Raw genomic sequence first — 23,569 nt, forward strand, 5'->3', positions numbered from 1 at the left:
CCAAAATCTAATGTACAATGGGCTTCTTAATTCTCGATCTTCTTATTCACGTCAGAATTAGCGGCTTGGTCGATCGACCACACAAGGCAATCGATCGATCGCTCTTCATGAACAAGAATTCACTGAACTCAGGTTTGGTCGATCGACTAAAGGAAGCGGTCGATCGACTGAAGTAGCTGATATATGACTTTTAAATTCTCGTGGATTTGTCTTTCGGGCCTCGAAATGCACACCAAGCTCGTTCCTTGAGTAGATATTTCACGTCAAATGCAATGCAAGATACTTGGGGACGGATTTAGCTCAATTTCTACTCATTTCCGCATAAATCTGCAATATTACATAAAAATACGAAAGTAGACGAAATGGGGCAAATAGTAGCATAAATTACACAAATGAGCTCTGAAATGCGTGTAAAATAGGGTGTAAAACATCATATAAATGACACGCATCAGTTACCCTGCGGGTGAGAACTATAATTTGATAAGGGTTTGTTCAAGATTTACGTACTTGTGCATGTGGTACTAATAAAGAGGGTTAGTTTACCTTGGTTCTGCCACAACTCCATCCTTAGTACAAGTTTCGCATTTGAAGTGCTCGCATGCTGCATAGTCTGACCGTTTGCCACAATAAGAGCAACCTACATATGCGTTAATCTTTTGGAATTCGGCCAAAGGGATGATGACGTTTAGATGGTAACTTTCGTCCTGCAATATGTGTTTCGCCTGTTTACATTACAGATTAGTGTTAGGATTTGGGGATATAAAGTTGCCTCCCGTTGTTTTAGGAGGTAGCAATTAGCTTGAGCATAGATACCATAACGATGGAAAGCTGCGGTTAAACAGCCGTACGCTTATTCGCTTGTTTCTGGGCAATTTCTTGTTACCTTTTTGGTCTTGAGAACGCTTAGGGTAACTACGTCACTTGACGCATTGGGATCTCTAGCCCTGTTGAGTCTTGCTTGCAGTCCTGTCAGGAACTCTTTGTTCCGGCTATTCCTGCATAAAATGAAAGGGATGAGAATTCACATTTTACTCAAAGCCCGCCACACTACTTAAGTTGGCAAATAGCAGGTCAATTTACAGGCGTAGGAGTACAGTACCATTCTAATAGTGTGGCTATCTTGGGCCCTTCAGGAGTTGTTTCGATTAACGTTGACATGCTTCCTATTAATGAAAAATCAGAATAGCATAGGTATGAGGATTAGTGTGTTTTTTTGAGGTTGCTTAGCTGTAACTGGCCAATTTGCCTGTTTAACCTCTATGAGTGGAAACCCTCAATGCTGTGAGACTAAGCACTGGCAATGTTTCAACCAAAGAGGCCAGCTTATCACAGTCGCTTCCAGTGAGTTCATTCCCAACCGACACGACGATTGGTAGATCAGTACTATCATATACACGATGGTGTTAGCTAGTGGTACTGCATAGCTAGGCACACAGGTCTATGCACATAGCAAGGCGATATAAGTGTTACCTGTGGTTAGTGAGAAAAATCTCTCTGAAAGTGTTTTTCCGGCCTTGTCTAGAAGGGACCTCGCGAGCAGCTGGCTCGATATACAGTAGTGTTCCAATGACATCTGTACGGTTTTGTGACCATGTTAATGTATGGATAACATTGTATAAGCGTTCATGCTTGTGAGTGCAGCTATGAGTCTCACCAAATACGTCATACATTGTAGCTGTCTTTGGCATCTGAGATATGCATTGGTAATCTGGGAGGAATGAACCAGGCGTAGAAGTCAGTGGACGGATCAGTGTTTGGCTGCCAAAACCCATGGTGTAAGCCATTTCAGCAGGATCCCGCCTGTATTGGTCGAGTAGTGAGTTGATAGGATCATTTGCAATCTCATATACCCCATTATATACGAGAGCATCTACGTGGCCTGCAATTTGATCCCCAAACAATATGCCCCTCATTCTCTGCCCCTGCACATGAGAAAGTGGACACACGTATTCTTGGTGGAATATCCAATGCTAAGTGCTTGTAAAGGAACAAAGATGTTTAGCGTCATCATCGGTGGAATAGTCAATATCAGATACTAAACAATGCATATATAGTCTAACAGCAGCCTAGCCCACCCTAATTATTCAGATGTGTCTCCTTGATTGAGGGATTCATAGCACATTCTGTGCTCTTCAACACGAAACAATGAGATTGTAAGCTGTAATGTTTTTTCCAAGTGCAAATTGAAAAATACTGATTCAAGGCTGCGGGTAAACATAAATTGCAGTGACAAAAGCAAATATTTGATATAGGCTCCTTTAGCACAAAGACAACTGCAAACTATTTAGTGATAATAATTAACATGTGTACAGTGGTTTAACATTGGGGAAAAAGTCACAGTATAAATATGATAGATGCCTTGCCTTATCGTCTTGTAGCACTACCGTTTGGTAAAGTACTTATTTGGCAGATTTTAAGGGCTTCCCTTTGTGCACCACTTTCACCTTGACCTTGTAACTATGGCTGGCTAAAAGGAACTCTTAGTAACACAACAAATGGACAGAGAATTATATAACACAACATCTGAACAAACAAAGATTTTAAGGGCTTCCCTTTTGTGCACCACTTTCCGTTGTGTGATGTGACTCATATTTGAGCACATTTAGTCCCCGAATTAGCCTCGTTCCTATGCTTTATAGTGCATAATTGGGTCATTTACTATCTTTAGTTTCCCATTTTGCATATTCTTTGAGGTTTTGTCTCTTTAGTAGGAAAAGAGTGTTAACCTTGCATTTACATGGTGAAATGGAGTTAAATTGATCACATCTAATGACCAAGCATCAAAGAGAAGACGATACTAGAAGGCCTATGTGTTGGAATATGTGTCCTCCGACAATAATGCGATCACAACTGTCGATCATAATGATCACATGTTTAAGCCTCATTTTAAAGAATACAATTGGGAAGTAATATTTTACTGTCAACTGGTCCACACATATCGGTAATGATTGGCTGACTAGAGTTTGACATTACTTGTCGTGCGGCAAGGACGGTGATCATTGATCCCCTTAGGTCATACCTAAAGGGTAACACTCTTAATTGATTATTTTAATTGATCGTATGACGATACGGGTTGATTAAATTACTTAAAATTGACAGACGATTTTGGAAGTAATATTTACGTATCTCATTATAATTTGATTAAATATGATACGGTCTAAGTGATCGAATTGTTTTATTACTTAGATGAAATTATTGTTTAAGGAAACAATTGCATTTGAATGAATAATTTATTATAAATACAAGATGTTGTGATTTATAATTGGTAAAATATTTTGGTACAAGTAATTATGAATTACTAAGTCAATTTTGTATATGACGTATTTTTATTAATGCGTTGATTTTTAATATGTTAAAAATACATAACAATTTTACATGACATGTGACATGTGAAAAATTGACGAGATAAAATGGAATCCATTTTATCTTAATATGGACCGAAATATGGGTGATTTAGGCTAAATATTGTGTTAATTAATCCTTGAGTGGAAAGCATAATCATTTACCTAAACCTAGCCATGCATACCTAATGGTTATTGTGAAGAGCACTTTGATCATGCATTGGGCATCACCACCTCCCCCTTCTACCCGTTTTTCATAGAGAAAAGTCATGGGTTTTTCCTCTATGATTTACCATATACACTACTAAAAAGTTTAGTGTATTATTCATTCTCACATCCATCTAAAATAAGAGTTTTAGAGAGATAAAAACTTCTTCCTATTTTCTCCCTTCTCTTAGCCGAAATATTAAGAGAACAAAATAATATTTTGGTCAATTTTATTCCAAATTAATATTGTTCTAGTAATAATAATATTAATTTTATTAAGTAGTTACCTTGGGTATTATTCCTTGGGAGGGATTCTCTACTTGAATCCTTGTTCATCCATTTTAGGAAGCTCAAGAACAAGTGAGTAGGAGAACTCACTTGTGCCCAAATAATCCGAAATCTTCAATGTAAGATGATGATTTCTTCCTTATTCTTATTATTGTTTGCATGCATAAGATCAATATTTAATTTTATGACCAAATTAAATCATCACATATATAAATATGTATAGTAATGAGATATAGATTTCTAACAAGCGGTATCATGAGCCTTAAGTTGTTTGCATGCAAATCGGTTATAATTTTTCCGAATTATACGATTAACATATAAAACTAATAAATTTGTGTTATTATGATATATCACGGAAAAAAAAATAAAATTGCATGTTAAAGTTTCTGGTCCTAAAATGTATTTAGGATATTTTGGTTAATTTATGGATTTTTATTGTTCATCTAATAAAATAATGGCATTAAAAATGTGACTTTAGGATAAAAATGTCATTTTCGGACTAAAATTAGCTAAACTTCAAATGTTCCAGTGTTTTTTGGATATGTTTTCACATATATTATTTTTAGATGACCTGTAATTTTTCAAATTTTTTGGAGTTTTTATGCTCGAAATATGGATTTTTCATGATAAAAATCGAATTTAAATGAAAAATAGGTTAATATCAGATAAATTTAGAATCTGGTCATATAAATTTATTATGTTGTCACATGCAATTTTACAAGATGTGTGTAAAATAATAGGCTATAATGAAGTCTTTATGCATGATTTATGACTTTTTGATGAAAAATAGCATAAATAGTGACTTTAATTAGTGAATAATTGCTAAAACATACTTCATGACTAATGAAAAATGTCACATGTTGCATTTTATTACCTATTTCAGATCTAAAATTGAAAAGTTGATAAATATAATTTTTCTCATGTTTTTATGATTATATTTGATAAATCCGATAAACCGCAACATTGTTTTTCCCGATAAATTTCGAAATTTTTAATCTAAGTTTTTGAACATTATGAGTGTCATGGTATTTTTCCAGAATGTTCATGAGTTTAAATTTCAAATTTCAAATTTATTTGAAATTTTTATGAATTATTTGGAGTTTATAGCATTTTATTGTAATTTTGGGTCCATTAATGAACAATTTTAAGAAATATAAGTTAATTATAGTCAAATAGTTAGTGGAGACTAATTTTGAGTCCTAAGTTGGTTAGGGTAATTAACTTGTGCATAAATACGATTTTATGTAATTCATTGTGATTTTAAAAGGTTGAATCACGCAAATCCGTAAAAACCGTTTAATATACGATATTGGCTCCTTAAAGGCGATTTAGCATAAAATTGGGCATGTTCATACATATTATAATGCTGCATTTTATTTATGATTGTCATAATTTTATTTTATGTAATTTTTGAATTATGTAATTTTTTACTTAGTATGGCCTTAGTTTTTAATTGGCATTACCCGAAATGTATGGGAATATCGATTCGGTTGTAATTTATTGTGATCTCGTATCACCATTTTTTAATTTAATAGATTTATTTTATTTTAATTACGAATGTATAATAGGAAATTATGTAATTTGTTATGTAATTTATTTATTTCGGAATTCCTTGAAGACGGTGCCACTCAAAAAGGCGATACATAAAGACGGTGTTACCTCGAGATGCGTGCTAAAACCGAAGTTCAAGGGATCAATGGAGCTGGTTTCCGAATATGTAATAGTTAATTAGATTTTCTATTTTAGGAAGGCCATACTAGGATTTTATTTATGTTTTTCATTTTATTTATATGTTGCATGTATCGCTAAATCGCCATAACTAAAACATGCATTGTTATTATAATCGAGTTTATCAACCGTGTCAATTAAAATTATCATAGTTCACCGCTTTAGTTCACTTAAAACGTGATAGATAATAAATTGACATGACCTCTCGATAAAATAAACAATTGAGACTTAGCCTTACCAAAAAAGTAAAAACCATGAAAACCTATTTCGTGAGGGAGTGCACTCGGCCACCCCGGGGTACAAACCTTGTTACGTAGGGGAAGTGGGTGATAAATGTCTATCCACCGAATTCATGTTGATGAGGGTTTTATCGGCTACCCCGTGCCCAAGTTAATGTGAATTTGGATCATGGACACATTTATTCGAAATTTGAATTGACCTCAACGGAAGTATTCGTGACCGTAGTCGCATGTGTTCCGGGCTATAGATAAACATTAGAGTAATTTTATCGACCAAGAGTTCTAAAAGTAGAATCGATTAAAAGGTTAATCCACCGAGTTATATTGATAAGGGTTTCATCGGCTACCCCGTGCCTAAGTTGATATGAATTTGGGTCTTGGAATCATTTATCTAAGTTGGGTAGAGGTCACTAGATAAATGCAATAAAACTTGTTTAAATTAAAATTTTTACGAGTATTATTATTATTTTGAAAACGACATATGTTTTATTCCTTCTATATTTTGTTTTGTAGACCGCTTCTATTTCTCATAACAAATGGCCACTCCAAACCCAAACGCCACACCTCTCACTAATACTTCATGGCTCCGATCCTTCATGGATCGTTGTAAACTTGAAAAGAATGGGTCAAATTTCTCCGATTGGGATGCCCAACTCAAACTAGCCGCCCAAGGTGACGACAAGCTTCGTTACCTTACCGAGGCCTCTCCACCCGAACCTAATGCTAGGTCGAGTGCCGCTACTAGGGAAGCATATGAGGCTTACCACAAGGAATCCGCCGCAATGAAAAATGTGTTGATCTTTGCGATGGAGGCAGATCTCCAAAGGAGAGCCTTTAATATGGGCACCGCTAATGAAATCTATTCCAAGCTTGTGACAATGTTTTCACAAACTCCGCGGATCGTCCAATATGAGGCGGCCTCGGCATTCTTTGATCTCGACTTTAAGGAGATCCAAAAGGTTAGCCCTCACGTGCTCAAATTGATGGAGCTAGTCGAGACCTTGAAGATTCAAAAATTTGAAATCCCCAAAGAACTCATTGTAGATAGGATTCTACACTCCTTATCCAAAGTCAAAGCGTATGTTCAATTCCGGGTGAATTTTAACATGCAAGACAAGGACGTGTCTCTTGAAGAGTTGCACAAGTTACTTGTGCAAGCCGAAAGAGACATGGGGTTAAATATTAACCCACCTAAGGATGTGCTTAACACACTACAACAAATTGTCACTTGCGCCACGAATTATGCCACGGAAATTTATAATTCGTGGCTAAGTTTTGCTTAGCCACGGGAAAAACTTATTCATTATTTTGGAAAATTTTTTTTGCCATGGGATAACTTTTTCCGTGGCAAAAAGTCACTTCCGACACGAATTAGGCTACACCCGTGGCAAATAATCATTTTAGCCACGGGCTATGTCACACCCGTGGCGAAATTTTATTTAGTCACGAATTGCTCCGTGACAAATATTTTTTTTAGCCACGAACTAACAAACACCCGTGGCGAGTATCTTTTCCGACTTAAATCTGAATGAAATTTAATCAAATATAATAATATGAAAATACATTTAAATATAAAATTTTAGAAACACTTTGATTAATTTAATTAATATTTTTTTTTTATTTACTTTAATAAGAAATTTTTAAATTTTATAAACTTATATGCAAGCAAAGAAAAGTTTATCATCTAAATTTTTTGAATTTCTTACTAATCACATTTATGTTTTGTAGATTTTTCAAAACATTGATAATTTAAGAAATTTGTTTTAGTATATAATTCTGTTTATTAAAGTCATGAATTTCTTTTACTTTTTTAAATTAAACTTTATAATCTTGAATAACAATCTTAAATGATCATATCACATTGAAAGATATAGCATATCAAATTTAATAAAAAAGCTATTTACCATCTACCTAGAGAAGTCTAAAATTAATATATTGTTAAACTATTTCATTCAAAATTTGATTTCCAACTTTATTTGTAGGATATTTTTAGAAAAATTTGAATTCGATATAAAATTTACGGAAATTTCCTATGGTACCTCGAAGTTTTTCGATTACATATGGTACCCCTTATTTTAAGTTTCGCATATGGTGCCCTTGTGTTTACCTTTTTCATTCCTGCAATACCCATTGGTGAAATTCCGTCATAACGTCGTTACTCCTATAAGTAATTTGATGAGTAATTGAGTATGTTATGTTGTTATTTTTATATTATTTAGGTACAAAATGTTAGTTTATTAGACAAAATAAGGATGTAGTTATTTGGTGATGAATTGATAGTGTATTAGATAACAAAAAAAGGCGTCACATGGCATATGAGTAGCGGCATTATGATGAAAGTTTTTCAAAGGGTATTTTGGGACTGAAAAAGGTAAATACAGGGGTATCATATGTAAAAACTTTAAAAAAAAGGGTACCATATGTAATCTGTCAGAATTCGAGGGTACCATTTAAAATTTACGTAAAATTTAACTTGCTAAGGAAAAAAATTGGGAAAACTTTTTTTCATTGAAAATGAGCGCATCACAGGGAAAAATATAGAAATTATAATAATTTAAAGTCACATGTGCAAATAATGTGAAAATTTTGAGAAAAGAAACGATAAATCATAACAAAGAGAAATCAGTTTAGGAAAATAAGCGATTCTTTTGTACGATAGTCTTTTTCATTTTTTTTGGGTAAAAAAGTGACTACTTTTTAGTGAATAGTGATAACTCTGGGGAAAAAAGACTTCTAGTTATAAAAGCGGTCATTATTTTACCAAAAAAATGGTCTCGATTTTTCATATCGCGCTTCTGATTTTACTTATACAATAGAATTTGCATAGAAAAATATACGAAAAAAATGAGTACATGAGAAACGAAAATAAGAATGTCGATAAAAAAAAAAGAAATAAAAAATGTTAGGAAAATACAATTAAGTTTACTTTTTGGAGAAAATGGTTTGTCGACTTTCAAAAAAAAATGACGTCAAAATTATTAGTCAAGAGGTTAATATCGAAAATTTAATTGTTTCGGCCAAAATAATGTTTTTCCCGCAAAATTTTGTAAATCATGTAACATTTATGTAATTAAATAGTACTAAAGGTAAGATTTGAAAGAAAAAAAATAAACTTAAAAGGATTCAAAGTGCTAATTATATCAACAAAGTTAACATTCAATTTCGGTGGCACATCAAAAGTACTCTACAGTTAAGCGTGCCCAAGTGAGAGTAGTGATGAGATGGGTGACCTCATGGGAAGCCTTTCCGATGCTCACAAATACATGATTGGTGAAACCAAATAACGTTCAAATGAATCAAGTTAACTAGCGAAACAATTACCTAGATTGTCACAGTTCCGTATATGATAAAATACCCATTGTGAAAAATAAATAAATTATTTTACGTTTTATTTATTTAATTTTCATATATATTGTTTGCCACGGGAATTATTTTTTGGCCACGGGAAATTTCTTTGGCCACGGGAGTTATTAGCCACGAGAGAATCCGTGACCAAAAATTCGATAATAGCCACGTTCTTGTTTTTCCCGTGGCTATTTCTTTGCCACGACCACTTGCACCACGGAAGGTATTCCCGTGGCAAAATGATTTAGCCACGGAAATTTAGCACTTGTGCCACGAATTTAGCCGTGGCCCAAGTGCTCATTTGTAGTAGTGACATAAGCACCAAAAGTAAGGGGAAGTTCAAGAAGAATGGGAAGAAAGGTAAGAAGCAAGCTCCCACATTCACCAAAGCTAAGACTTATGAAGCTAGCACTTTCAAAATCAAGAAGGGTCCTCTTGATAAATGCCATTATTGTAATGGTGTTGGACATTGGAAAAGAAAATGTTCCAAATATCTTGGTGACATTAAAGCTGGAAAGATCACTCCAGTAGGTAAATGACTATTCTTTCTTTTATGTTTCTAATTCAACTATGGTATTGTGATACAAAGTTGTGATAATGTATCCCCTTTTTATTGTAAATAGGGCCTCCACCAAGCAAGGACAAGGGAAAAGAAAAGCATGCTTGAGAAACCATCAAGAAGCTAGGAGTAGCTTCCATGAAGCTTGGCTTTTTATTGTCTTATTTTAATTTATGTTTCGGATTTTAGAACCTTTTGATTTCCGTGTTCGACATGGAAATGTATTTTGGATAATGGTTGTATTTTGGATAATGGTGGCTTAGTTTGCAACCCAAGTCACCCGTTTTATCGTATTTATCCTTGTTCTAAAATTTGTCTTTATATGCTTGCTCATAGAAACATATGATCATTCACTTAAAGTGATCTAATGACAACTATAATGATGGGATTCATTATATGTCCACAAGCTTAAGGCTTGTGTATGATCATTCATAAAGTGATATTGAGTTGATGAACTCTCTTAAAGGAATGTCAATCACCAAGTACACTTATCAAATCTAAAACAATTAGTCAACCTATGACATAGTCCTCCTTATTCTTCAAAAATCATTATTTGTGTCTCATATGCTATCTTTGAATCTCTAGTGTATTTATTCTAAAGATAGAGTGGGAGAAAATAAAGACACAAAGAACACCAAGCAAAATTTGTGTACTTGTGTAAATGAGATCTACACAAGAAAGAATGATTTGTATACCTATATATATAGTATCCACGAATAGATGAGATCTATGGTCTCGAATAGATGAAATCTACATGACAAGTGAGACCAAGTGAAGTAATCAAAAGAATATGTTCTCAAGATAACTTCACGAGGAGACCAAAAGAAAGTTTTGGAATAAAGAATGACTAATGTAAAGTCATAACAAGAGTTTTGACTAGTTTATGAACAACATTTGACCAATAGTTTCAATATTGATATTTACTTAAGAGCCTAAATGAATCAAAGTTGCATCCTAGAAAATAAATGAGATTTATGACTAAAAGTTGCAAATATTGATATGCCGATATCCACAAGAGCAAAGTTAAATATTAACCACGCTAATGTCCTTTATATTCGTTGGTTGTGTGATAAACAACCAGAAAGTTCTTTCAAGATAAAGAACCCAAACCGAGGTTGGGAACCTATATGTGTACTTGGTAAGGTTCATGCTATGAGAGATAACATGAATATAAAGGACAATGCAATATAAGAAGTTTGAACACATGGGCACATGGTATATTAAACTTCTATTGCAATCGACTAGTGTTTACACATTTACGATATGCATCACAAGGTTGTAATATGGTATTGACTACCCGAATGTGATGTCGACATTTGTCGTTTGAGTTATTATTAACTCACCTTATACTTTGTTACATCCAAACGGGTTGTAGAGACAATTAAACCCCATTAAAGTGAACACGGATTAGCATTGTATTTGCCCATAGTTACTTACATGAGGTGACGTCTCGAAGTGACTAGAATGTGATGCGATTGATGACAAGTTCAAGTGCCATGGAGTCATATGAGAATGACTAGTCGATCACATAAGCAGACTGTTAGGAACACTTTGTCGGGCCTTATGACCGCTTATAGAGTTCTGGCAAATTTATATAGCATGGTCATGGCGAGAGCTACTATAGTATTCTAATGAGTCGATTCTTTTGACTAAAGACTATTCGCCTAAGATGGCACAGTTTCAGATTAACTTTGATTTGTGTTACTACGAACTTCGTAAATGGGGTCAAATGGGCATATTTTGGGTTATGATGGCTGTGTCTAGTCGAAGGGAATGAGTGCGATAGGAATTGTCCACCCCTAGTCAGGGTTATAACAATATCTCAGGGCCACTCGAGGAGTAATGAACTGGAAATGCGTGGCCACGCTCGGAATATATCTATGGTAGATAAATCTGGTCAATCAGTTATTCTCCATATCGAGGAAACCACTCTCGATATGATCACTTGTAAGTACGAGCTGAAAGACACCTTGCATTGAGTGGGAGATAGTAATAGGACAAGAGAATTGGTGACGCACACTTGTCGAGGACAAGTGGGAGATTGTTGGAATATGTGTCCTCCGACAATAATGCGATCACAACTGTCGATCATGATGATCACATGTTTAAGCCTCATTTTAAAGAATACAATTGGGAAGTAATATTTTACTGTCAACTGGTCCACACATATCGGTAATGATTGGCTGACTAGAGTTTGACATTTCTGTCGTGCGACGGTGGTGATCAGTTGATCCCCTTAGGTCATACCTAAAGGGTAACACTCTTAATTGATTATTTTAATTGATCGTATGAGGATACGGGTTGATTAAATTATTTAGAATTGACGGACAATTTTGGAAGTAATATTTACGTATCTCATTATAATTTGATTAAATAAGATACGGTCTAAGTGATCGAATTGTTTTATTACTTAGATGAAATTATTGTTTAAGGAAACAATTGCATTTGAATGAATAATTTATTATAAATACAAGATGTTGTGATTTATAATTGGTAAAATATTTTGGTACAAGTAATTATGAATTACTAAGTCAATTTTGTATATGACGTATTTTTATTAATGCGTTGATTTTTAATATGGTTAAAATACATAACAATTTTACATGACATGTGACATGTGACAATTTGACAAAGATAAAATGGAATCCATTTTATCTTAATATGGACCGAAATATGGGTGATTTAGGCTAAATATTGTGTTAATTAATCCTTGAGTGGAAAGCATAATCATTTACCTAAACCTAGCCATGCATACCTAATGGTTATTGTGAGGAGCACTTTGATCATGCATTGGGCATCACCACCTCCCCCTTCTACCCGGTTTTTCATAGAAAAAAGCCATGGGTTTTTCCTCTATGATTGACCATATACACTACTAAAAAGATTAGTGTATTATTCATTCTCACATCCATCTAAAATAAGAGTTTTAGAGAGATAAAAACTTCTTCCTATTTTCTCCCTTCTCTTAGCCGAAATATTAAGAGAACAAAATAATATTTTGGTCAATTTTATTCCAAATTAATATTGTTCTAGTAATAATAATATTAATTTTATTAAGTAGTTACCTTGGGTATTATTCCTTGGGAGGGATTCCCTACTTGAATCCTTGTTCATCCATTTTAGGAAGCCTAAGAACAAGTGAGTAGGAGAACTCACTTGTGCCCAAATAATCCGAAATCTTCAATGTAAGATGATGATTTCTTCCTTATTCTTATTATTGTTTGCATGCATAAGATCAATATTTAAGTTTATGACTAAATTAAATCATCACATATATGAATATGTATGTTAATGAGATATAGATTTCTTACACTATGTAGATAATAAAGTAAAATGGGCAATGACGAAAGGATCCTTGCATCCCCAGAATAATCCTCACGGATTATGAAGGAAGAAAAGAAGAGAAGCAGTCTGTCGCGGGATCCGAGCGGATCACAGACAATCCGAGCGTCTTCCTTCACCATCATCCGGGCGTCCCACAGCCAAGACGCTTGTCTTGCAGCAAAATGATCCGAGCGTCTCCCAGACAACCCGCTCTGATCACAGTCCAGAGAGCCCGTGCCACTTCCCAAGACGCACGGATCGTGCCAAGACTAGCAAAACGGAGATGCTCATTTCCTTCGAGAGGAGTATTTCCTCAACTTTTGTTAAGGACTTTATAGTCATTTAAGCCCTTAGTAACCCTAATCCTTTTACCTAATCTTTAGTATAAATACCCCATTGTACTACTTAGATTAGCATGCTCTCTTAATACTTTCTTAATCAAGTTTTAATCATTCCTTAATCTTGTAATCAACTTTTAATCTAGTCTTAATACAAATCTACATACTTAATCTTTCCTTAATTTCTCTATTGTTCTTCATTTTATTTTGTGTAATTAGAAGATTATTTGGGTTTATTTGGAGGATTGACAACATTCCATCAATCATCAAGTACTTTTATTATTCTTTGCTTTATTATTTGGAATCATCTTCATAGGTATAATTCTCTCTTAACCTTGTTTAATTATTGTTAATCATTTTCATTTATTCATCATGTTTTGCTTTGCTAGTATAATTGATAACCTTGTTAGCATGTTAAACTTGATAATGAGGGAGTAGTTTTCATTAACTAGGGTTAATGGGGAATTAGGGGAAACCAACATGTGGATTAAACCATGCTTAATCTAATATGATTTCATAATTAATTTGCTTGCTTGTTGTGATTCCAACTTATGCACATGTTATGTTTGATGAAATGCGAGCTTGTGAATCCTTGCATTTTTTACCCATCACCTTTCTTTTCAATGAGACTTGTAAGCTTATACACCAACTCGTGTCTTATTAGACCATGCATATAGTTGAATAGGAAGGACTAAGTCGACTTGTAGGTGTTGTACAATCTAATCGATTCGGCTCCGGGAACAAAACCTTCTTAGGGATTGTAAGCTTATACACCAACTCGATTCCATCACAACAATAAGTGCTTGCATCTATTAGAGAACATGTCTGTATGATTAACTGCCATGAATCCCCTATGAACCCATGACACTCTGGTGCTTTTAATCAATTGTTTACATCTAATTTTAATCACCTTGCTTGTTTTTATTACCTTGCTTTTATATTGTTGATTAGTTTAGGTGATCTCCTATCTCAACCCAAATTGTGACACCATAAGACACACCCATTTGCAATTGAAAATCCTACATCAATACCCGTCCCTTGGGATCCGACCTTTACTTACCTCTTTTCTAAGAGTAGTTTGTGAAGTTATAAATATTGTTTTGGTTAGGTAGCTTTTGACGACGAGTTTTAACCAGCCCCAAAAAAATGGCGATTTTGTATATTCTTTGAGGTTTTGTCTCTTTAGTAGAAAAGGAGTGCTAACCTTGAATTTACATGGCGGAATGGAGCTAAATTGATCACATCTAATGACCAAGTATCAAAGAGAAGACGATACTAGAAGGCCTATGTAGATAATAAAGTAAAATGGGCAATGACGAAAGGATCCTTGCATCCCCAGAATAATCCTCCGCGGATTATGAAGGAAGAAAAGAAGAGAAGCAGTCTGTCGTGGGATCCGAGTGGATCACAGACAATCCGAGTGTCTTCCTTCACCACCATCCGAGCGTCCCACAGCCAAGACGCTTGTCTTGCAGCTAAATGATCCGAGCGTCTCCCAGACAACCCGCTCGGATCACAGTCCAGAGAGCCCGTGCCACTTCCCAAGACGCATGGATCGTGCCAAGACTAGCAAAACGGAGATGCTCATTTCCTTCGAGAGGAGCATTTCCTCAACTTTTCTTAAGGACTTAATAGTCATTTAAGCCCTTAGTAACCCTAATCCTTGTACCTAATCTTTAGTATAAATACCCTATTGTACTACTTAGATTAGCATGCTCTCTTAATACTTTCCTAATCAAGTTTTTATTATTCCTTAATCTTGTAATCAACTTTTAATCTAGTCTTAATACAAATCTTAATACTTAATCTTTCCTTAATTTCTCTATTGTTCTTCATTTATTTTGGGTAATTAGAAGATTATTTTGGTTTATTTGGAGGATTGACAACCTTCCATCAATCATCAAGTTCTTCTATTATTATTTGCTTTATTATTTTGAATCATCTTCATAGGTATAATTCTCTCTTAACCTTATTTAATTATTGTTAATCACTTTCATTTATTCAACATGTTTTTATTTGGTAGTATGTTCGGCCTCCTACATTTAAAACCCCATTATTCGGTGAACTCGACCTTGTTTTCATGGAGTCCTACCTTAGGATACAAGGAAGGAATGGTTACCACTTTAATGCACCCCTAGTACTTCTCGAGAAATGGGCCAAGTTTAGAAATGGGGACGATGATGGCATGATACATATTGTTAATGGAGGGTTAGTAACCAAGCTTGCAAAACACTTTAACCCCAACTTCAATCACAACAATGCCTACACCCCTCTTCCCAGAAAAACAAGGATTGATGAAATGTTGCTTCTACAACAACACCATTGGATAGCCCTTGAGGGCTTTGAAAAAAGGATAATATGGATCATCAAAGGGAACACCCCTATATACCATCCCATGGAAGTATTGACAAGGATTTCACCTAGAAGGGGCCCCCTCTCTCAAGTCCCATCCTACCTCATCCCGACAAATGCAAACAGGGCTAACCAAAACCAACCTCCTACTCCACCTCCACAACAAGAAACCCAAGCAAATGATGATGACAAAGTTGTGATCCCACCATACCCTTTCCAATACCAACCTTACAACCACCCGAACCCCTTCATCCTCCCTAGGGACGATTTTATCACGGGTATCCTTCAAGACATGCACCTACGGCAATATGAGGCCAATGTGGACAACTACTATGCTTTGTATCCACAATTCCACCGATTGGCCCGACAAGGACACATTAGTGAGGAGGGAATGATTCCCTCTTGGGCCTAAATGAATATCCTCTTTCCGAATTCGGAAAACGCCAATGGTGGAGCGTATGGTCAAGAAGAATAAGAGGGTGAAAAATCGAGTGGTAATGACAAAGTGGAGTTAAATAGTGAGGGGGATGAGTTCATGGACTTTCATGAAAGTGATGCATCAAGAGAATCTTGGGATAGCGACTTCGGAGGGGATGATGACGACCTTTGAGGAATACTTCATGAGCTAGATGGAGCGGGCACGAGGCACCCATCAAGGCCAAAGTGAAGTTTTTCTTATTTCCCACTCATTTCTTTTTCATGACAAGAATTTCATGATTTTTGACTTGTTTTTTGATTGATTGTTTCATTTTCTTTAGTGTCCTCATAAAAAGAAGGACTATATTCCACCTAGGCAACATTTGGGTGATGTTAAATTAATTGTTCCCACATGTAAAATCCAAAATGACAAGATTAGTTTCATGCATAGCATTTTATGCATGAACTCCCCCAAATTTCTACACTAGCAATAGTGTCTTATTTGGTTTGGGGAAGTTCAATCATAAGCATTGGGAGAGAATTCAAATTATGCTCTCCAACCAAACAAAAATTCATGCATCATATAGTGTAGTGTAGTTTTCATCACTTGTTTATATGTCATATAGTTTGCATTTAGTGTAGAAATCATGCATTCTCATATAGCTTGCATAATTTCCTACCGTATTGGCCATTGAGGATAATACCCATACTAGTGTGGGGATGGGGAATTCTAACATGACTTTTAAAACAAAAGTGATAAAAATTGAATTTTTTTGAAAAATACAAAAACATGTCTTTTTATTCCATAAAGCATAAAAACCATAAAAAATTGAAAATTGAAAAACCCAAAAACATGTTCATTTCCTTTATAATGTAGTCTTGTATATATTGTGTTTGTATATATTTTGTTTGTCTATCCTTTTTCACATTGATCGACTACGCCACATCCGAGACATGAGGATATTGAAGACCGCATGGTATGATCCTTCCAATCTCCTTTTTCCTCTTTATGTTGATGACTATGTGGCTTTATTTTGATTGATGCAGTACAAATAATGTGAGTATAGGATTGCATTTAGATTAATTGGCATATTAGTTGGTAGATGCATATGCATTGGATTGTATATATGATAGTTGCATCATGGCATATAGTTGCATTTAGGAAAATTTTGTGAAAATATCTATTTGGGAAGCTTGAGAAGTGTATATAAGGCCCTTGTAGATACTTTTTCTTCTTGAGACTTTGCTCATTAGAATACTTGTAAAACACCCTAGGATGTGTCATGCTAGTATCCTTTGACCCATGGATTAAGGCCTAGTCAAGAGTACCCTGTGGTGTGATAACTTCTTGGCTACCGTTTATTCCAAGGTGACCCTTGAAACCATGCAACCATCTTCCATGTTCTACCACATTTTGTCATCAAAAAGGGAATGGGCACAAAAATTGTTCAATTTTGAGTTCAAGAATTGAAATGAAAATGAAAAAGTTTGCAATTGCATCAAAAGAAAAGAGGAGTAAAAAAAATGAAAACTCCTATGCTTCACATATAAGCACCCTCACTACAAATGGGGTAGCTTTGAAAATGTTCAAAATAAAATGCAAGAAAAAGTTGAAATTTTCAAGTGTTGAAATGCCAAACATCAAAAGAAATGGCAAAAATAAAGTGTTCTCAAAAGTCAAATGCCACAAGAAATTGGGGAGAAAAACAACAACAAAAGAAAACTCCCACATAAAACTCAAATACAATTGATCCCTTTATCCATCAAATACACTTTTGTGCATGGTAGAGAGGGGACGAACCTTCTTCTTGTCTAGGCAAGAAGGGGAATTCTGTGATCCTCCAGTGTTTCTAACACCATAGGGAGTCTACCCTTGACGAAAGCATTTAACGATTGAGGACAAAGGTACCCTATCTAGACACAACTTGGAGGTGATTTATTGGTATCCTTCTAGGCTTAGTAGCTTGAAGAAACCATATCTATGAAGGAGTGTGTACTCTTAGATTGCTTCCCTTATTGATAATTTCCGCCACTTAGATGAGGACTGTGGCTATTCATTTTTGTAGATGCATCCATTACTAGTTTTGTGTGCTTTAATGCTTGGATGTGTCGCCATTTTGGCAAGCCCCACCTTGCCTTGCAAGAAGGCATCCTACCTCATGGTTGTCTTGTTGTGAGTTGAAGGGGCGGAGTGAGACCCGTTAATTATCTCACATCAGCTATATTAGTAGGTTAGTTTAAATAAAGGTCCTTGTTTTTGTCACCTCTTTACTCGGGACAAGCAAAGGTCCGGTTTGGCGATGTTTGAAGTGACTCATATTTGAGCACATTTAGTCCCCAAATTAACCTCGTTCCTATGCTTTATAGTGCATAATTGGGTAATTTACTATCTTTAGTTTCCCATTTTGCATATTCTTTGAGGTTTTGTCTCTTAAGTAGGAAAGGAGTGCTAACCTTGCATTTACATGGCGAAATGAAGCTAAATTGATCACATATAATGATCAAGCATCAAAGAGAATACGATACTAGAAGGCCTATGTAGATAATAAAGTAAAATGGGCAATGACGAAAGGATCCTTGCATCCCCAGAATGATCCTCGCGGATTATGAAGGAAGAGAAGAAGAGAAGCAGTCTGCCATGGGATCCGAGCGGATCACAGACAATCCGAGCGTCTTCCTTCACCACCATCCGAGCGACCCGCAGCCAAGACGCTCGTCTTGGAGCTAAATGATCAGAGCGTCTCCCAGACAACCCGCTTGGATCACAGTCCAGAGAGCCCGTGCCACTTCCCAAGACGCACGGATCGGGCCAAGAATCGCAAAACGGAGATGCTCATTTCCTTCGAGAGGAGCATTTCCTCAACTTTTCTTAAGGACTTATTAGCCATTTAAGCCCTTAGTAACCCTAATCCTTGTACCTAATCTTTAGTATAAATACCTTATTGTACTACTTAGATTAGCGTGCTCTCTTAGTACTTTCCTAATTAAGTATTAATTATTCCTTAGTCTTGTAATCAACTTTTAATCTAGTCTTAATACAAATATCAATGCTTAATCATTCCTTAATTTCTCTATTGTTCTTCATTTATTTTGGGTAATTAGAAGATTATTTGGGTTTATTTGGAGGATTGACAACCTTCCATCAATCATCAAATACTTCTATTATTTAATGCTTTATTATTTGGAATCATCTTCATAGGTATAATTCTCTCTTAACATTGTTTAATTATTGTTAATCACTTTCATTTTTTCATCATGTTTTGCTTTCTAGTATGATTGACAACCTTGTTAGCACGTTAAACTTGATAATGAGTGAGTAGTTTCCTTAACTAGGGTTAATGGGGAATTAGGGAAAACCAACATGGGGATTGATTCATGCTTAATCTAATATGTTTTTATAATTAATTTGCTTGCTTGTTGTGATTTCAACTTATGCACATGTTATGTTTGATGAAATGCGAGCCTATAAATCGTTGCATTTTTTACCCATCAGTTATCTTTTCAATGAGATTTGTAAGCTTATACACAACCTCGAGTCTCATTAGACCATGCATATAGTTGGATTGGAAGGACTAAGCAGACTTGCAGGTGTTGTACAATCTAATCGATTCGGCTCCGGGGCCCAAACCTTCTTAAGGATTGTAAGCTAATACACCAACTCGATCCCATCACAACAATAAGTGCTTGCATCTAGTAGAGAACATGTCTGTATGATCAACTCCCATGAATCCCCTATGAACCCATGACACTCTAGTGCTTTTAATCAATTGTTTACATCTCATTTTAATCACCTTGCTTGTTTTTATTACCTTGCTTTTATATTGTTGATTAGTTTAGTTGATCTCCTATCTCAACCCAAATTGTGACACCCTAAGACACAACCATTTGCAATTGAAAATCCTATATCAATATGCGTCCCATGGGATCCGACCTTTACTTACCTCTTTGGTAAGAGTAGATTGTGAAGTTATAAATATTGTTTTGGTTAGGTAGCTTTTGACGACGAGTTTTAACCGACACCAAAAATGATGTGACTCATATTTGAGCACATTTAGTCGCAGAATTAACCTCGTTCCTATGCTTTATAGTGCATAATTGGGTCATTTACTATCTTTAGTTTCCCATTTTGTATATTCTTTGAGGTTTTGTCTCTTTAGTCGGAAAGGAATGCTAACCTTGCATTTACATGGCGAAATGGAGCTAAATTGATCACATCTAATGACCAAGCATCAAAGAGAAGACGATACTAGATGGCCTATGTAGATAATAAAGTAAAATTGGCAATGAAGAAAGGATCCTTGCATCCCCAGAATGATCCTCCCGGATTATGAAGGAAGAAAGAAGAGAAGCAGTCTGCCCTGGGATCCGAGTAGATCACAGACGATCCGAGCGTCTTCCTTCCCAACCATCTGAGCGTCCCGCAGCCAAGATGCTCGTCTTGCAGCTAAATGATCCGAGCATCTCCCAGACAACACGCTCGGATCACAGTCCAGAGAGCCCGTGCCACTTCCCAAGACGCACGGATCGTGCCAAGACTAGCAAAACGGAGATGCTCATTTCCTTCGAGAGGAGCATTTCCTAAACTTTTCTTAAGGACTTAATAGTCATTTAAGCCCTTAGTAACCCTAATCCTTGTACCTAAGCTTTAGTATAAATAACCCATTGTACTACTTAGATTAGCATGCTCTCTTAAACCTTTCCTAATCAAGTTTTAATCATTCCTTAATCTTGTAATCAACTTTTAATCTAGTCTTAATAGAAATCTCAATACTTATATTTCCTTAATTTCTCTATTGTTCTTCATTTTATTTTGGGTAATTAGAAGATTATTTGGGTGTATTTGGAGGATTGACAACCTTCTATCAATTATCAAGTACTTCTATTATTCTTTGCTTTATTATTTGGAATCATCTTCATAGGTATAATTCTCTCTTAACCTTATTTAATTATTGTTAATCATTTTCATTTATTCATCATGTTTTGCTTTGCTAGTATGATTGACAACCTTGTTAGCATGTTAAACTTGATAATGAATGAGTAGTTTCCTTAACTAGGGTTAATTGGAAATTAGGGGAAACCAACATGGGGATTGATTCATGCTTAATCTAATATGTTTTCATAATTAATTTGCTTGCTTGTTGTAATTTCAACTTATGCACATGTTATGTTTGATGAAATTCGAGCCTATGAATCCTTACATTTTTTACCCATCACCTATCTTTTCAATGAGACTTGTAAGTTTATACACCAACTCGAGTCTCATTAGACCATGCATATAGTTGAATAGGAAGGACTAAGTCGACTTGTAGGTGTTGTACAATCTAATCGATTCGGCCCCGGGACCCAAACCTTCTTAGGGATTGCAAGCTTATACACCAACTCGATCCCATCACAACAATAAGTGCTTGCATCTAGTAGAGAACATGTCTGTATGATCAACTCCCATGAATCACCTATGAACCCATGACACTCTAGTGCTTTTAATCAATTGTTTACATCTCATTTTAATCACCTTCTTGTTTTTATTACCTTGCTTTTATATTGTTGATTAGTTTAGTTGATCTCCTATCTCAACCCAAATTGTGACACCCTAAGACACAACCATTTGCAATTGAAAATCCTACATCAATACTCATCCCATGGGATCCGACCTTTAGTTACCTCTTTGCTAAGAGTAGTTTATGAAGTTATTAATATTGTTTTGGTTAGGTAGCTTTTGACGACGAGGTTTAACCGACACCATTGTGTTACTAAATATTCCTATTTAGTAACACAACAAATGGACAGAGAATAATATAACAACGACATCTGAATGTAAATATCTTAAGACTTATGTTACTGGCTAACTACAAAGGAACTCTTATCACAGTTTAATGTTGATTAGTCTTATCATTAATTAATCGATTTATAGAACCATGTACTTTGATAACAACACAAGATTGATCAGATAAACATAAAAAGGAATGCTTATAATTACTCATGCTAAGTATAACCAAATTTAAGAGATAGTATAAAACTGAGCTGAATAAACAGATACTTTAATTAGAGGTTACCGCTTTGAAGCTCGCACTTAGAATACAATGTTGTGGAAGGAAGGCGGTATTAACACAGGTTATCTTCAAATATTTTCAGGCTGCTTTGCACAGCAAGGGGTGTAAGCTTGTTTTATGGGAGGAACATCTGCAAAACGGTTTGCCTGTACATAGAGAATGACTTGTTTAGTACTTCCTCCATTCAACTCCACTCTACCACTTTACTTTTTCACGTTTGTCAACGCGTGTTTTACGCGGTAAATATCGTTAGCTACGTATTTGCAGAAATTATAAAAGTTAGATATTTTTAATGTACTCGTAAAGACGAATCAAACAAGATCTCACATGAATATATTTTCACTTATGTATTGAGAGAAAATTGAAATTGAATGTTAAGTTATGAATAGTGTAGAAAATAGAAAGTGGTAGAGTGGAGTTGAATGGAGGAAGTACAAAGGGTATGCGGACTAGTGTAGCTTTGGAAAGTAAGTAGTGTTGTAACAGGGGCCTAGGGAGTAAAATAAGAGATTTTTGTGTATTAGTCTTATACATGTGGTTGTAAGAGGTCTTGTACCTTTTGTCTATTTTTATAATTTAGTTATTATATAGAATATGGAAAGTGTATTACAATGGTTTTTTTGTTCTGTTAATATATTTTAAGAATTATTGCACCTTTATAATAAGCAAAAGCAATCCCTTTTTCGTTGCATTAATGCTTTTTTCGTTGTAACTGTTTTGCTCGTGTATTTTTTTTTGTAGGCGGTCCATTTGATTATTTATACTTCCTTATATGGACATCAACTATTCAATGAAATTATCATTAAGTACTTCAAGAATTTTTAAATTAATTTTAAAGTCCATACACATGAGGGCTTAATGGTAATTAAATAGAAAACAAATATTACGTTGTCCTTTTTTTTCTATTGTTTTGCTTGTGCAAAAAGCAAACGGAGTCAAAAAAAGGAAAAGACGAAGTATTATTTTATAAATATTAGCTCTATTAATTTAATTATAATTTTTATGCCTAAAATGTTAAATCTAATATTTTAAATAGAATAAGATTAAATTAATATGACTTTATAAACTACTAACTTCTAAAAATTCTGAAGGTTTTTTCATATTTTTGTGCGTGTGTTTCTTTAATGCGGCAAGTCATTATCCATGCGGTTAGAATGCAGTAGCGATATCTGTATTAGTTACCTTGAAATGCCCTGTATGCATTGATGTATAACTACTACTCCGAAAAAAACTTGCATCATTTATTTATTGCTGCCACGCGTTATGTTATGTTTTTCTAACTGGGTAGAAGATTACCATTTAATTCCTTGTCTAATTTGTGGTTGTGTTAAAGGTTGTCCTAGAGTTAAGTTGTTAAGGGTACTTTCAAAGCAGAAGCAAT

At 35.0% G+C, this 23,569-nt stretch overlaps 1 protein-coding gene across 2 annotated transcripts; it reads right to left on the reverse strand.

Annotated features, from left to right (window-relative positions):
- Positions 1 to 137: 137 nt before the first annotated feature.
- On the reverse strand, positions 138 to 22,357 carry LOC141634013 (uncharacterized). 2 transcript variants are annotated; one of them, XM_074446345.1, is made up of 6 exons: positions 22,192 to 22,357; positions 1,256 to 1,922; positions 1,100 to 1,163; positions 884 to 995; positions 544 to 722; positions 138 to 327 (listed from the first exon to the last, which is right to left on the reverse strand). In XM_074446345.1, the coding sequence occupies exons 3-6, from the start codon at positions 1,156 to 1,158 to the stop codon at positions 312 to 314; spliced, it is 366 nt and encodes a 121-aa protein (XP_074302446.1). In that variant the 5' UTR covers positions 1,159 to 1,163; positions 1,256 to 1,922; positions 22,192 to 22,357; the 3' UTR covers positions 138 to 311. The 2 variants fall into 2 exon arrangements, with proteins under 2 accessions (XP_074302446.1, XP_074302445.1); XM_074446344.1 differs by having other exon boundaries at positions 1,100 to 1,922.
- Between the last annotated feature and the right edge of the window lie 1,212 nt (positions 22,358 to 23,569).

The sequence above is a fragment of the Silene latifolia genome, chromosome Y (genome assembly GCF_048544455.1).
Source record: "Silene latifolia isolate original U9 population chromosome Y, ASM4854445v1, whole genome shotgun sequence".
Lineage (NCBI taxonomy): Eukaryota > Viridiplantae > Streptophyta > Magnoliopsida > Caryophyllales > Caryophyllaceae > Silene > Silene latifolia.

Bases quoted from the DNA above. Each gene is read 5' to 3' on its own strand.
- LOC141634013 (XM_074446345.1), bottom strand. From the start codon at position 1,158: ATGTCAACGTTAATCGAAACAACTCCTGAAGGGCCCAAGATAGCCACA. The intron at 996-1,099 runs GTACTGTACTCC...CATTTTATGCAG, and splicing joins ATAGCCACACTATTAGAATG to GAATAGCCGGAACAAAGAGT. The intron at 723-883 runs GTAACAAGAAAT...TAATGTAAACAG, and splicing joins GCGTTCTCAAGACCAAAAAG to GCGAAACACATATTGCAGGA.